Source organism: Habropoda laboriosa, unplaced genomic scaffold, assembly GCF_001263275.1.
Source record: "Habropoda laboriosa isolate 0110345459 unplaced genomic scaffold, ASM126327v1 scaffold578, whole genome shotgun sequence".
Classification (NCBI taxonomy): Eukaryota; Metazoa; Arthropoda; class Insecta; order Hymenoptera; family Apidae; genus Habropoda; species Habropoda laboriosa.
This window is the reverse complement of record NW_017100941.1, coordinates 1683580-1697925: the sequence shown is the minus strand read 5'-3', so window position 1 is coordinate 1697925 and position 14346 is coordinate 1683580. Positions and strand designations below refer to the sequence as shown.

The following is a 14346-nucleotide window of genomic DNA, read 5'->3' as shown; positions in this document are numbered from 1 at the left end:
TAATTTGAGCGATCAATTAGTGAACGATTAGAAATCCAATAATATATTCTATATTTTTACTTCTTGGTGTTACTAGTATTTCATGTAAAAAATCCCAAATTAAAAACCAACGTAACAGAATTTTTTTACAAACGAAAAAAATAGCATACAATATTTTTACCGGGTTATCGCGGTAATTACAGAATCGAACATCGTTTCCGTATGTAATAATATGCAGATATTCTCGCACGTTGAAAATTATGAAACGATTGATCAATTATGAATTACTCGTTTAGGAGTTGGATATCGAAACATCTACTATATCTACAAATACGACGATGTATACTGGAGCAACAGCTGGTGTGTCCATATCCCGAGTTAATTAATCTGACTGGACTCGCTCTTCAGGCCGAATTTGGGAATTATAACGTGAACGTGAGTAAATGCGAGATACGTTGCTTTTAAGATTATCATTGGAATTAAACATCGATTGGGACACGTGCACGCCACAATTACCGATGCAGAGAATTGTAGAACATTCAGCTGTACAAATATAAACGGAATCAGCTTAACCCTTTCGTGACCACTGGGGCGCATATGTGTCTCGTTTGAGTACTCGAATAAAAATTCATCCATTGGTAGATAAATAAGAAATTCTTGGAAAGAATAATTTGGTCACGAAAGGGTTAAAGATGGTTTCGAACATGTGCACACGCAGATAATTTTAACGATAAATTTTCTTTTTGAAATATACGTTTAGAAATCTACTTTACAAAATTATGAAACTAGAAATTTCTCTTATTTGATATCTTTTAAAAAATGCTTTAAAAGTAAAACTTTGAAAATTTGACAATTACACAAAAAAATTTTTCTTGGAAAAATTTGTATAAAATTCAATAATCTCATATATAATAATTCTTTCTACAGTACAAAATTATAAAAGATAAAATTTCTCATATCTCGTTTCAAAAATTAATTAAAAAATATTCTTTTCATTTTCTCTTTAATTCTCTTTCTTAAATATACATTTAGGAAATCCTCTCCTCTTCCTACAGTACAAAATTCAAAACCTCAAACCAAACCTTCAAAATTCCAAAAATCCCAGAAAAACGAACATAAAAGTATCCTTCCTAAAACTTCAACGAAGGCAAACCGATCAATTCCTTCTTGTCGCTAAATTAAACGCTCCCGATTCACCACAGAATCTACTTTATCTTTTCAATTTCACAACCCGTCGCTATCTCCGAATATCCGAACCGTTCCCTCGCCGAACAAATCGTCTAGATCTCGGTAAAAAAAAAAAAAACACCGTCCAAGACCCTAAACAGATTTCTCGCCTGGTATCCTTCTTCCTTCCGCGACATTATCCCCGGAATCGTTTCGTCGCGATAACGCGTGACTTCTCTCGCCTCCTGTTTAGGAACACGGCTGCGGCGATTACTTCCTGCTCGAGCACTACGTCCCTGAATCGTTGATCCTGAACATAGATCAGCATCAAACTCAGATGAACAACGGAGGGGCCGAGGCTCTCCGAGCCCGTCTCCATCAGGCTCATCGGGATAGACGTGGTCTGGACTCGAACAAAGCTGAGGAAATGTTCATAACTCACGCGCAGACGCTTCCGGATTACGGTTCCCACTATTACATCGCTACTGTCGACTCGAAGGAGCTGGAGAAGGTGATGGCGCAACAGAGGAAAAGAAAACCGGACAGTAATTGCGACACGTCCGACGAATTACTCGATTCCAGCGAGAATATCTACAGCCAGGACGGCAGAGTTCAGGAATATCAGATACGCGGTCGTATCGAGATCTCGCGATTAGGTTCTTGCGAGAACGTACCGAAGATTCCGTATCACGATCGGAAACCGCCCGGTTTGACTAAAAGCGCCACGTCCAACGATATTTACGGAGCGCATAAATCCAAGTATCAAACATGCAACAATAACAATATCAACAACGTGAACAACAATAACAATTTGAATCACGGTGGAAAGGGGAAAGCTAGCAAGAAGAAAACGGAGAGCAACGTCTGGCTGGCTATTCACGCGCAGGGTTTGAAGCTGTTTGAAAGAGGAGGAGAGCCGAGGGAGAGGATCGAGTTGGCGCAGTTTCAGTGGAAGGACATTCAGACGTTGAGCTATAGTAAAAGCTGCTTGGTGGTGTACAGCAAGGTGAATGGGAAGAGATGCAAGTTCAAGCTCAGAATGGACCACCGAAAGTAAGCGTTTAATTATTTGTTTGACTCGGTTGGATGCAAATTAGCCGGTCGATAGCGAATGAGAAAGAGCAGGTTTTTCAACGGCGGATGAAAGAGTTATGGTTTTTTTATCGGAACGTTAAACGTATTATGAGCTTCTCTTGTTGAAATTTCAATGATATTCAGAGACAGGAGACTGTTCGAGTTTTGCGGGTGAGTTTAATTAGATTATCGTCGAAGTAGATTTAAAATGGAGATGTTACGGGAATTTTAAGATGAAAAGAGATTATGCTTCGTGTTTCTTCCACGTTTTGAATGGAATTTAAAGGATTTTAATGCACAGCTCGTGTCACCGTAGGCTTCGAGGTTCAGAGAGATTTTTTTGGTTTTTTCAGAAGTTACTTCGCTTTCAAACTCACCTCTTTGCACCATCAGTTCTTCTTAAGGCTGCGCGCTGAGCTTACCTCGCTTCAGGGACTCGCGAAAGGTATGTTTCACCTTCTACACATTGGGTTTCTGCGTTTAGATGTGAGATTCGATGGTTGAACAAGTTCTTTAGAAATAGTCGTTTCTGGTTCGTATCTGCGGATTAAGATATTATGTGATTAAGAAACTGGGAAACGTGATAAATTTACTCTTTATCTAATTGTAATTATGTTAATTAATGTCTTTCAGTTTCGAGTATTAATTATACGACTGACAAGTTCGAACTATTTTAGTCAGTGTATGACATTGAAGGAAACTAGAATATTTAAAAAATATTTGAAGATACTTATTAGTATAAATAGTTTTGGTTTAAAATTGATATAAATATTTTTCGTATTAAAAAACAGTCAAAAATTAAATAAGTCCAATTTATAGCACATTAAACACTAAGTAATTAAAATTTACTTCCAAAAGCATCCTTACCCTACCAAATCAACCATTAAACACAGGACAGGCAAAAATATCAATACGAACATTATACTATGAATATGGAAAATATTTATTTTTGCTAATGTATAAACTAATTGGACATCATTTTTACTGCAACTGTGAAATACAACAAACAATATTTCCCAACGAAAAAAACAAAAGGCAATCTCACACAGTATTCGAATATTTCTAAAAGCAACAGTGCACTATCGAAGAAAATTTCAATTTATCCGTCGAACAAAACCATCTTCGAAGAATGTTCCATTTTATACCGCACAAGCAATAACACAAAGCACGAAATATTTTTCAGAATTCGGCGTTCCTATGACAGTAGAGGCGAAGGCCTCGCCGTCCAAGTCCAAGTCCCACGATAGTAAAACGAAAATAGCCATAGCGAACACCGTGAAGAACGCGCAGCTCAGGCCGAATTACACGATGCAGCTGGAGGAATACCAGAACAAAGAGAACGAGAATCCGCAGAAAGATGTGAACGCGGTACCGAAGCCGAAGGATCCGCTTCTTCGCGAGCCTGGTTTCTATTCTTCGGAGGAGGACGCGCTTTACGCGCAAGTGAACGTTCGTCTGGAACCGGAAGGCGAGTCTCGCGACACGGAGAACGAATCGGACAGAAGTTTAACGGGTCCGAATGAGCCGCTCTCGTTGGACGTGAAAGGAATGAAAAACGACGGAAAGCTGTACAACTGTCCGCGGATAGAATTAGACACGGAAATCGAGTGTGGCTATTCGCTTCCTAAGATTATGTCATCGAACGACGTGGATCAACTGGAGAAATCGGATAATCCCGAGGAGCTGTACGCCGCGATCAATAAGGTTGGAATCTCGAGGAAGAACGAGTTTCCTGTTCCGGATGAGGTATGGGACGTGTCGGACGTCAAGAAGTCGCTACATAAGGTAGATCGACTTTTTGTTATGTTTTCTTGTGACCCGAAAAAACCTGGCGTTCACCATATCTTTTGTGGGATTGTTTGGGTAATGGTGAAATCATTGCACGAAAGATTTTTCATATCTTTGGACTGTGTAACAGTGGTACTATTAAATTTCTAGCGTTTGATGTTATTGGTAATTGGAAAAATTGATCCTTGATACTGTTAATGTGATTCCGTACGTAAAATCGTTGAGCAATTTTGTCGTGAATGTAGTTTTTGAAATCTGAATTCTTTTAACAGGAATGGAATTATTACACTCTCGTATAATTTTAGGAGAGTAGAAATATCTGAGAGTGGAAATTGTGGTTTACTGCTGTGAAGTGTACTTTCTCTTCTTCAATGTAAAAATTGACAAATACCAAAATTAAAATTGAAGTCTGCTGCAAGAAGGAGCAACTCCAAATGTATTATACTAACTTTTCGAAAAGTAATAATAACAGTGTTAACAAAAATATCTTTTCCTTATGGCAGAGTGAATGTTGAAAATTTCAAGCTGTCCCCTTCTTGTACCAAACTGTATAAGAATCCACTTATCTTGGATAAACAGTTACATTAAACGCCATTGTTATGTTATAAAGCTATGTATTAGTACATGGAAACATATCAAAAAATATCAATCTACACTATTTTTTTTTAAATTAGGGAAAAGAATACAGTGTATCATTGTCAGATCTGTTTCTTTCTTTTTGCACTAATTTATTCAATGCTATCTATAACCCAATTTCAACAAATTGTAAAGTTACCTCATTTTTGTAAAGTCTTCGATTAATGTTAAAAAACGATTTTGCATGTCGTAGATGAAGACCTCGAGTTTACCGAATTACGGAACACCCAGGCAAACCGGCGGTTATCGTACACCGAGTTTACCACGTCGTCTAGGGGTGAAAATGGGAACGCGTGCGATCTACAGCAGCCTCGTGCAGAAAGATACCGCTCTTACCGACGACATGGAGTCGCTATCGCTAAAATCAGACACGGAATCGTCGATTCAGTCGTTATCCGCTCGATCCACGGAATCTCCTCTACCGGAAGCATACGTGCTCAGTTAGTAACATTTTTGATTGAAAATTTATCGATTTTTATAAAAATTAAAATAGTTCCACGAATATTCTAAAATCTCCGAGACACAATCATCGTCAAATACTTCGAAAATATTAAATATTTCTGTTTAAATATGTATATACGTAAAATACTACAGCAAATGTTATCCTTCTCTAGACAATAGTGTACAATTCTGTTGCACAAATGAAAAAATTCAATATCAAGATTCAAATTCAAATTTGCGAACATTGAGATTCTGTATCTTAGAGCCAGACTAACCTAATTCGCTTTCTTTTTAAATTGAGTTATCTGTCATTTATAAACGTATTTATTTCTTTTCTTCTTTTGTTAAAGTAGACAAAAAATATTCACATTTTACTGTTCTTTAGACAGCTTGATATTTAAATATAAGAAAACTATCATTGAATGGGAAGAAATATATTTTCTGAAAATTGGAATAGTTTTACGAGTATTCTAGTCTTTATGACGCAATAACCTTTGAATACGTCTTTGAAAATCTCACTGCTCTTTCTTTATTTTATCCGAGATATAGAGATCTATTTACGTTACGTAATAAATAAACAAGATTTAATCGATGCTTTTTTATTCTAACCTAGAATTATGGAACTTGGATCAGTTTGAGGCGTAGATTTATAAATTGCATAACTTCTATCCAACAGACGCAGATATCCGTACGAACGATGAGACATTTCGTGTTACTGAGGACGAATCGATGTCAGCTTCTTTAGCGGCACGACTCGAAGAACTGTCATTCGCCGAGGAGCGAATTCTGCAGACGATTAAGTTGGAACGAGGCCACGGTGGCAGCATAGGGCTGCAAGTGACAGAGGGTAACGACGGTGGCGTTTACGTACAAGCGGTGTCGGTTGGCGGATCGGCCGATATGGCGGGAAACGTGAACAAAGGTAAGCTTTTGAAGCCCCATTTTTCACACTGTCCGTATTAATTCCGTGAAATTTATTGGCTGCAGGAGATCGTATCGTCGCGATAAATGGGCAGAATTTATTGCATCTACGGTATGAGGACGCTCTGAAGATGCTGCAGAGCTCGTCCGACACGATCGAGCTGGTCCTCTCTCAGGCTGCCTCTCGTAAAAACGCAACCTCCAGGCAGAATCACGAACAACCAGCGAGAAATAATTATTTGAAGTGAGTATAAAATACTTTCTTTCCTCGAGCTTCGTTTTTTATTTCACGTTAAATTTAATAGATCGATGGTACTTTGAGGTTATCGTTCATTGGTTCTTGTGTGAAAGTGCGCCGTATTACGTCATAGAATAATTTGTTCAAAATAGTTTGGCGGTTTTTTTTCTCGTTACAGTTAGTCGAAGTTTGTGTTGTGGATGTGTTCGATTAATTTTCACGTTTTTTTTTATAATTTTAAAAGTGAATAGAATACATTAGTATTTCATTTTAGAATTTTTAACGAGAGTTCATGGGAAATTGCGTATTATCGTAATATATGTCGTCGAATGTCATAACTTCGTATGTGCAGTCAAGTATTGCCAATGAAATGCCGATTATTCGATGTGTGTGTTATTACTCAAATTCTAAGATGTTGCATTCTAAATTTCAAATTTTGCTAGAACACCTTGTATAAAATAGAACATAGTGTAATACGCATTAGGCAAATGCCTACCAATTATTTTCAGTCCTACCAATTATTTTCCCACAAAATCTCATCACAACGGATACGACACTGAAAATGTTCAAAGAATTATTCAAAGTTAAACCGTGAATTATATTCAAAGAACGATTAACCTCAAATATGACAAAACATGCGTAGTTAGGAAAAATTATATTCAAATTACGTGGAATGAAAAATCACTTGAAGATTAACACGTTAGCTTTGCTTTCAACGAAATGTCGTTTAACGTGCTCTACTATAAAAGTGAACAAAACTGGTCTGACCTAATTAAAAAGAACCAGCGTTGGCTATATAGAAGAATGACTTTTCAGTGTGTCGCATTTAAAAGTATGCATATTGATTTTCCAAGCAAAGTTTAAGAGTTCACGTGCATTGATTCCAGTGACATCAGATTCGACGTGTCCTCGGAAGCGGATACGTCGAGCATGACAAACAAATGGCTCGTTCAAAGGACCACCGACGTTGCGTCCGTGCAAAACACCTCGAGCGCGTATAGCAGTGCCGCATCGAGCGCAATGGGTAATCACAATGCAAACAGCCTGTACATGGCCGATCTCGTCGATAATGGTGCACTTAAGTCCGCCAGTATGTTGCTCAGTATAGAGGACTTCGACGTCAGCAGGACGAGTCGCCAAGTTTTTATTTAGTCGTCGATAAACAAGTTAGTAGTTATTCTGTACATACACGTTTTTTTTTTTTTTTTACCTTCTGTCCTGTGACATTTGAATCACTGTGGTGAAACGATTGCGTTTGAATGCAGTTGACAGAAAGGGAATACCTTTTGAGAATGAGAATCTGTGAATTTATAGACTGTGCTTATACTTTGTACAAATATTTCCACACTGATGAGTGATTTAATTCACGCATTCAATGAATCTTTAATTTAATTAACCTTTTGCTTTGTAAGTTACAACAAGTCAGATTCGTCGCACAGGTTAATAGTTAAGGAAGAGGAATAGAAAAACACTTGTATTATTGAGAAAAATGAATTTACATTCTTAACTTAAATTTACAAATTAGAATTAATTACCAATTTTAGAATTGTGAATAGATGATACCTACACAAATGGCTAGTAAAATAATTATTAAAATGATTACAAGACAAAGAGCATCATTTATAGAAATGAAGTCATAATTTATTAATTTCTTACTGTTCGATACATTTTCTAAAATGCAGCACTGTTTTTGTAAATTTATTCATATGTTTTGTAAAATTTTTAAGTTTTCTTTTTAATTTACTACAAATCCGTAATATTTCTCACACTTCATTTTACATTCTTTTTCCTTTTGCAATTAACTTTTAGAAACCAAAGATGTATACGTATCCTTATTACACGTAAATAATTAGATATTCGATGTTTAATATTTAAAATGTGTCTTGTTAATTAAGTTACCAACAATGACCTTCCGCTTGGCCTTTAAATTTCGGTTCTCCAATCAAGGCTAGTACGTGCAAAATCCTATAGAAAATACCATTAGGGCCATTACGTCCATTATGTGAAACGTGGCTGCATCGACTACGTAACCTAATCGAATTGTTTTTATCCATTTAACGGACGAAGCCTTGCTCAGAGTTCGAGGCGGCACCATTCGCTACTCTTTCTATTTGCGCGCTTAATACGAGCTGTCACGTCAGTCTTGTCCTCTAACTGGCAACGGAAGATTAGAGTTTGATCTTGAACAGCGAACTTCTATCCGCTAAAGTTCATTTTTCAGTCTTTTCCATGCATCTACTTAACATACCTTCAAATTCATTTTCGAAATTAAACGAACGAAAAGAAAAACTGTAGTTTAATCTTGACGGATATCTTCGTTGGTAAATTGCCCATAAAGGCGAACTCTTAATTTTAACATCTTGAAGTTGCCGAAGTAACATCGTTAATTAAATTGAAACACGAGAAAAATATTTCTTTAACTTTTATTCGTCGAATTAGCCATTATCCAAATGGAAATAAAAATTAGAAAAAAAAGCAGAGATGAAATTAGAACGAAATATTTAACACTAATTGTAAAGTAGTTTACAAAGAAACTGATCTTCTCCAAAAGGAGTACAATTTACCGGTTCTATCAGCTTTAGGAATAAGATTGATTTTAGCATTTCAGCCGTCATCTCGTTAGGGTCTTCCTTCATTCAATAGGAAATTTAAACTTGGCAACGTTAGTGAATCACTGCTATTGACCGCGCGGCGGAGAGAGGAGTGGAGGACCGTCTGTCATTTGTAGGGAATCACCTTTAGTATCCCTCGGTCTAACGCCGTGGTTAGTCACGCGTTTCCGTATTCGGAATTTCCCTTGAACACATCCGTGAACTCTGGCCAATCTTCGCTAGCCTAGCCAGCATGCACAAATGTAAATCCAACGAATTGCCTTCCTTCACGTGTTTCCAATAAAAAACACTTCGCCTGTTTGCCAATGTACCGAGTGATCAGTTAAGACTTTGATCAATTTATCCAGAGCTGTGTGATCAAGTTTCCAATTGGGAAGAGTGACTATACGCATTCGGTGACGAACGTGTTACAGAGCCAACAGCAGCCAGCCAGCAGCAAGCAGCTTCATCGACATTTTCTAGTGTCATGCACACCAACGTTCGATCAATCGTTGTTTCAGGCGCAGAATCTGCCAGCAGCACACCGCCAGTCCCACCGAGACGGAAGAAGCGCAAAGCGAAGTCTGTGGCAATTGCAAAATCTCCGGAAGGAACGTCACTGACGCGTCTCAAGAAGTCAGACAGAAAGCGTTTGGCGCCGCCGCCACCGCCGCAAGCTACCAGAAGAATCAGGACTCACGTCGCCGAGGATCAGCCAGAAGAAACGACGTCGATAGCGCGACCAGTCGACGATGCAGAAGAAACGTTCAACAGTCTAAGTTCCAGCGAGACGGTCAGAGGAGGAACACCGTCGTATCTGCAGTTCGACGACACCGACCCAGTCTTGTCTACCAACGAAACAACCATTCACGATGACAAAAACGAAATATGTAGCCCGAACCGTGTCGTCGCGGATCCACCGTATGAACAACGTCCGTTCATTTTCGAAACATTGGCCAGGAAGGAGACGAACAAGTATCCGCCGTTGTTCTTCACTTTGCAAGACTTTCAAAACGTCATGTCGAACACGCTACAGCAGCACGAGGAGGACGATACAGATGACAAGTCACCGGTGGAGATCGCTAGCTCTATCCGCGATTCTCTCCGCGAGTCGTTCGAGAACTCGTTGGAAGAGTTCGAGGAGAACGAGCTGTGCTTTCGTGTCACAACCACAAACTTACCGTTCGAGAAATGCTTGGACACGTGGAGCACCACGTTCGCGGACCATTTTATCGAGAAATGCGACGAGCCTAGTCGCTTCATCTTCGAGGATTACATCGACAGGAGCAACAAGGTGAACATTCGACGATCGGCTGGCCCGATGTGCTACGACAGCTTCGAGGAGGAAGCCACGGTTCCTCGATTAACCAAGGTGAGATTTGTGATCGAGTCACCTAGCTCCTCGACTCCGGACAACGAGTTGAACGAGGACGGCGAGGCAATGAGCGACAGTTTGCAGAATATCGATCCTCTGTCGGACGATGAAATCGGCTGGAATCGTACCTCTTCTTCCGTGCGATTGATCGAGATCACGAACGATACGGATTGTACGGATACGAGAAGGAACGTCGAGAAACAGACGACAGTTAGACGGATTTCCGACGAGTTGGCTGACGTACCTCCTCTAAGCTCGATTTTGAAGACAAGAAAAAACAGCTCGGCTGAATGGTCCTCGCTGGAAGACGCCACGAATTTCATCGAGATGGCTGGTAAAGAAGCATTCACAGAGGACGAGGACGATCGCGTTAATTCGAACGATTCGTTTCGTGCTTCGATCTCGCTCGGTTCGCCGGGTAGGTCGTTCAAATTGAAAGCCGCGGACGTCAGCAAAGCGGAGTTGAGTTTAATCAAGTCGAAGACGAAGTGCGGTTCTTTGTGGACCAAGGTCAAGAATGATTTTTTCAACGGGTCGCTTGATAATAACAACGTTGCCTGGGAGACTGCTCCAAGCAGCTTGGAAGACAATAATGAATCTACGGACGAGGATTCGTCGTTCGAGATCTGTGAAAATGAAGGTAAGAGCGAAGAGACAGTTTCGAGAATTGTAGACGAAACGGAAGGTGATCTTGAAGAGGAATCGTCGAACGAAGTAAACGCCAATTGCATAATCTGCGAGAAGGGAGATTTCGACGATAACGAAGAAGAATCGACAATAAACGAGATACAAGTCTTTGACGAAGAATTAGTGAGAAACGAAGTAGAAAATAGCGTTACAGGGGATCACTCGATACAAAATGAAGCGGAGGCTGAAATTGGCGAAGAAGTGTTGTCAGCTGAAGAAGAGGTAGAAAATGACGAGCAGCTGCCAATAAGAATTGATTCACCTAACAGATCGACGCAAGAATACAAAAGGAAGATTTTCGTGAGTGAATCGCTTCGAAACATGATGAATCGCTATGATTTCGCGTTGCACGATTCCGAAGAGGAAAATCAAGATTCTAATGTGAATAATACTAGTGTAGATACTTACGATATTCCCTTAAGTGAAACCAGAACGAATTCTCGAGAATCGATCGGTAAGAATGACGAAATGAAAAGTATCCCGATTACTGAAAATAATAAATTGTCACATAATAATTTTATAAGCGACGAATATTTTGAAAGGAGAGAAAGCATCAGCGTTCCAGTCGATATTCGGCGAAACACTTTTTTGGAAAATATGCTATCCGAGGATTCGGTTCACGTTTGGGCAAGTTGCGAGATCGTCGCTACGCATCCGAAAACACCTGTAACATTCGAAGAATCGATGTCGAAGAGCAGAAGAGACCAGAAGCTCGTCGATCGGTTGCACGATTCGATAAAAATGGATCCAGAGATCCAGAAGATTTTACAGGAGTCGAGAGCCTCGTTGAGAAAGACGGACACGAGTCTTTCAAAAAGGTCAGCGCCCAAGAAGATCGTCCAAGCGAACAAGAAAAGCGCCGATGACGCGAAGTGCGACGTATTGAATGAATTGCTTTCCAATTTCAGCAACATCAGATTGAAACCGGTGAACGGTGAAAGGAAAACTGCTACTGAATATCATCCACAAGCTGCTATTCGACGGGAGGACGATAAAGAAAAACATGAAACGAGATCGGAAGGTAGAGAGAGTTGGAAAAATAGCGAGGATACCGTGCCCGGTGATTTGACCAGGGAAACGTACGACGAAACGATCAATTTACAGTCGAAAATTCCTTCGTCGAAACGTTGCAACCCTCCCTCGACGATCACCGGCAAACTTCAAAACGACCATGATAAAACTGACGAATTACAAGCGAAGTATAGAGGAAATAAAGACAGCGGTAACACCTGTTCCCAAACGGATCCCATGAAACTCAGAAACTACGAAATCTCAGCTGATCCTAACGAAGAATATTCCAAACTAAATCTGGACAGAGACGAAAGAACGAGGAACGTGGATCACACGGAATCGTCGATGAGCGTACACGAAGTTCGCGTGGAACCGAGGAGAAACGATACCGTGAAGAACGTGTCCGATGAAAGAATTAGCAGAGAGGGAGCTGGAGAAGGCTCCGTGGAACGTCTGCAGATGGTAAGCTGCAGTGAAAAGACTGACGCAAATGACGAGTCGCATAATCGTAGTAGCGTGACCGCGCAACAGTTAGAGTTAAGCAGGAGGACGGGTAGCGGCGACAAGAGTGCCATAGCTAGGAGGATTCCTCGACCCCATTGTAATAATAATGACAATAACAGGGCCGTAACACCCGTAGCTGTAAGTGATGACCAATCCCGCGACATTGTAACGATAACCCCGGGTAGAGTTAGGAGCTTCGTTAAGTACTACGAGATTCAACGCGAGACGACGACCGACAGAGATTCTAAAACTAACGATAGAGTAGATAGGGACCGGATGCCGGAGCACCAGTCGGTGTTCAGTATCCGCAGGGGTTTGGAGGCGAAGGCCGTCGAGGCTAGGTCCTTGGAAACGCAAAAGAGGGACAATCATCGCTTCTCTGTGGCGGAGAAAAATTCGGAGAAATTGATCTGTTCGACGAGGAGAGAAGGACAGTGCGCTGCGATTGTCGAGAAGTTTCAAACGGAGAATCTAACCGACGATCGTCGGTTCAGAGATATCGTAGAGAACAACGAGTGCGAGAAGGCGAGTAAGATGGAGAAAGACGCGTTTGCCAGCGATTCGTGCGGGCAGCAGCCTGGTAAGGTGAAACGAAAGAAGTCGGTGAAGTTTCAAGGTGGATTCACTGTGATCGGTACGAGAAATCCCGACGAAGATGGTACCGTGGGGAGTCCCGCGGGCCAGAACGCAAACTTGCCGGAAGAGAAGAACGCTCCCGACAGACCGACTCTGAAAGAAACCGTTCCAGACGAGCAAGTGGATTTCCAGGCTGGACAGACGGAGGAATTGCTGGACAGTGAATCGCGCTCTTTCGAGAAACGAGAAACTGCTGCACAGGTTAGTGTTCAATTTTAATGGTGATAGAACGGTTCGTTAGGGGGACGTAAAGAGGAGGTGTACCTGAGGTGTTTCTTAAATGAACGATAATTGAGTTTTGTTCGGATTTAGGGCTGTTGCTGTGGCATTTTATTTGCATTGTTAATTGAAGTAAATTGTGGACGTAGCTGGTGATTATTCTTTTTGTTATAAATAAAGAAGATAACGTAATTGATTATACAAAGTATTTATTGTTTCATAGGAATGTAGAATTCTGATTGATTTTTTGAAAAAAATTAATATCAATTTTGGTAAAATAACGAAAGTTTGGAAGAAACGTTCACTTACTATATTTGACAAATTTGACGATAGGCAAATATCACAGCAAAATATATTCCTTCTGATTTAGAAGATTAGTTACTTGTATTAATTGTAAAGTAACGATACAGCATTGATCAGTTTTAAATAAATTTTGAGTTTAAGAGTAAAAAATAGTTTACACAACTTTAAATGAAATTACACCTGTTCTACACACGTACCTCCGACGAGATGGAATAAAATAACAATCAACTTAAATTTTTCCCCGCAGATACAAGCCGCAGCTAAATGTGAGGAATGTTCAGGTATTAATCGCTTCGTTCCAAAACCAGAAACCCCACGCCTCGTATTTTATTGTACTGTATAGTTAAAACCGTAGTTTCTACAAGTCATCGTCGTCGTCGTTTCCCCCGAATCTCGACGAGATTTTACCGCGACGCTTCGTAGCGTCACAGCTACATTAATTTTTTCTTTTTTCACATGTTTCTTTCAATTCTCAACCGAAGAACAGATTTCACGCTGATTCACGAGAATTCTATTTTCACGCAGGCGCCACTGAAGTGTCCTTTGTTAATTTACAATTCTACGTAAATTTCATTCTATACTGCGAAAGAATAAATTAGGGATGATAGAAATCACAAGCATAATTTCCAAGCATAAATTACACGATCAAATTTTACAAACTTTGTGTGTGTCAAAAATATTCAATCGGTATTGATAATTAAAGGGTTCCAAACGTTTCAAATACCAAAAAATAAAATTTTCAAGAGAAGTGTGTATATTTATTAGTGCAAAATAAT

At 40.0% G+C, this 14346-nt stretch overlaps 2 protein-coding genes across 2 annotated transcripts in view; both read left to right on the top strand.

Moving 5' to 3' along the window:
* Nucleotides 1–9423, top strand: part of LOC108577572 — a 69006-nt gene extending 59583 nt beyond the window's left edge. The window contains exons 9-17 of the mRNA XM_017940753.1: nucleotides 276–414; nucleotides 1400–2199; nucleotides 2574–2665; nucleotides 3404–4005; nucleotides 4838–5084; nucleotides 5762–6007; nucleotides 6073–6250; nucleotides 7132–7410; nucleotides 9357–9423. Of these exons, the coding sequence (XP_017796242.1) occupies nucleotides 276–414; nucleotides 1400–2199; nucleotides 2574–2665; nucleotides 3404–4005; nucleotides 4838–5084; nucleotides 5762–6007; nucleotides 6073–6250; nucleotides 7132–7396 (2569 nt within the window). The 3' untranslated portion in view covers nucleotides 7397–7410; nucleotides 9357–9423. The remainder of the gene's footprint in view (nucleotides 1–275; nucleotides 415–1399; nucleotides 2200–2573; nucleotides 2666–3403; nucleotides 4006–4837; nucleotides 5085–5761; nucleotides 6008–6072; nucleotides 6251–7131; nucleotides 7411–9356) is intronic.
* On the top strand, nucleotides 9184–13913 carry LOC108577565. The gene is made up of 2 exons (XM_017940746.1): nucleotides 9184–13249; nucleotides 13818–13913. Exons 1-2 carry the CDS (start codon nucleotides 9323–9325, stop codon nucleotides 13911–13913), a joined length of 4023 nt encoding a protein of 1340 aa, XP_017796235.1. The 5' UTR covers nucleotides 9184–9322.
* Nucleotides 13914–14346: the final 433 nt, after the last annotated feature.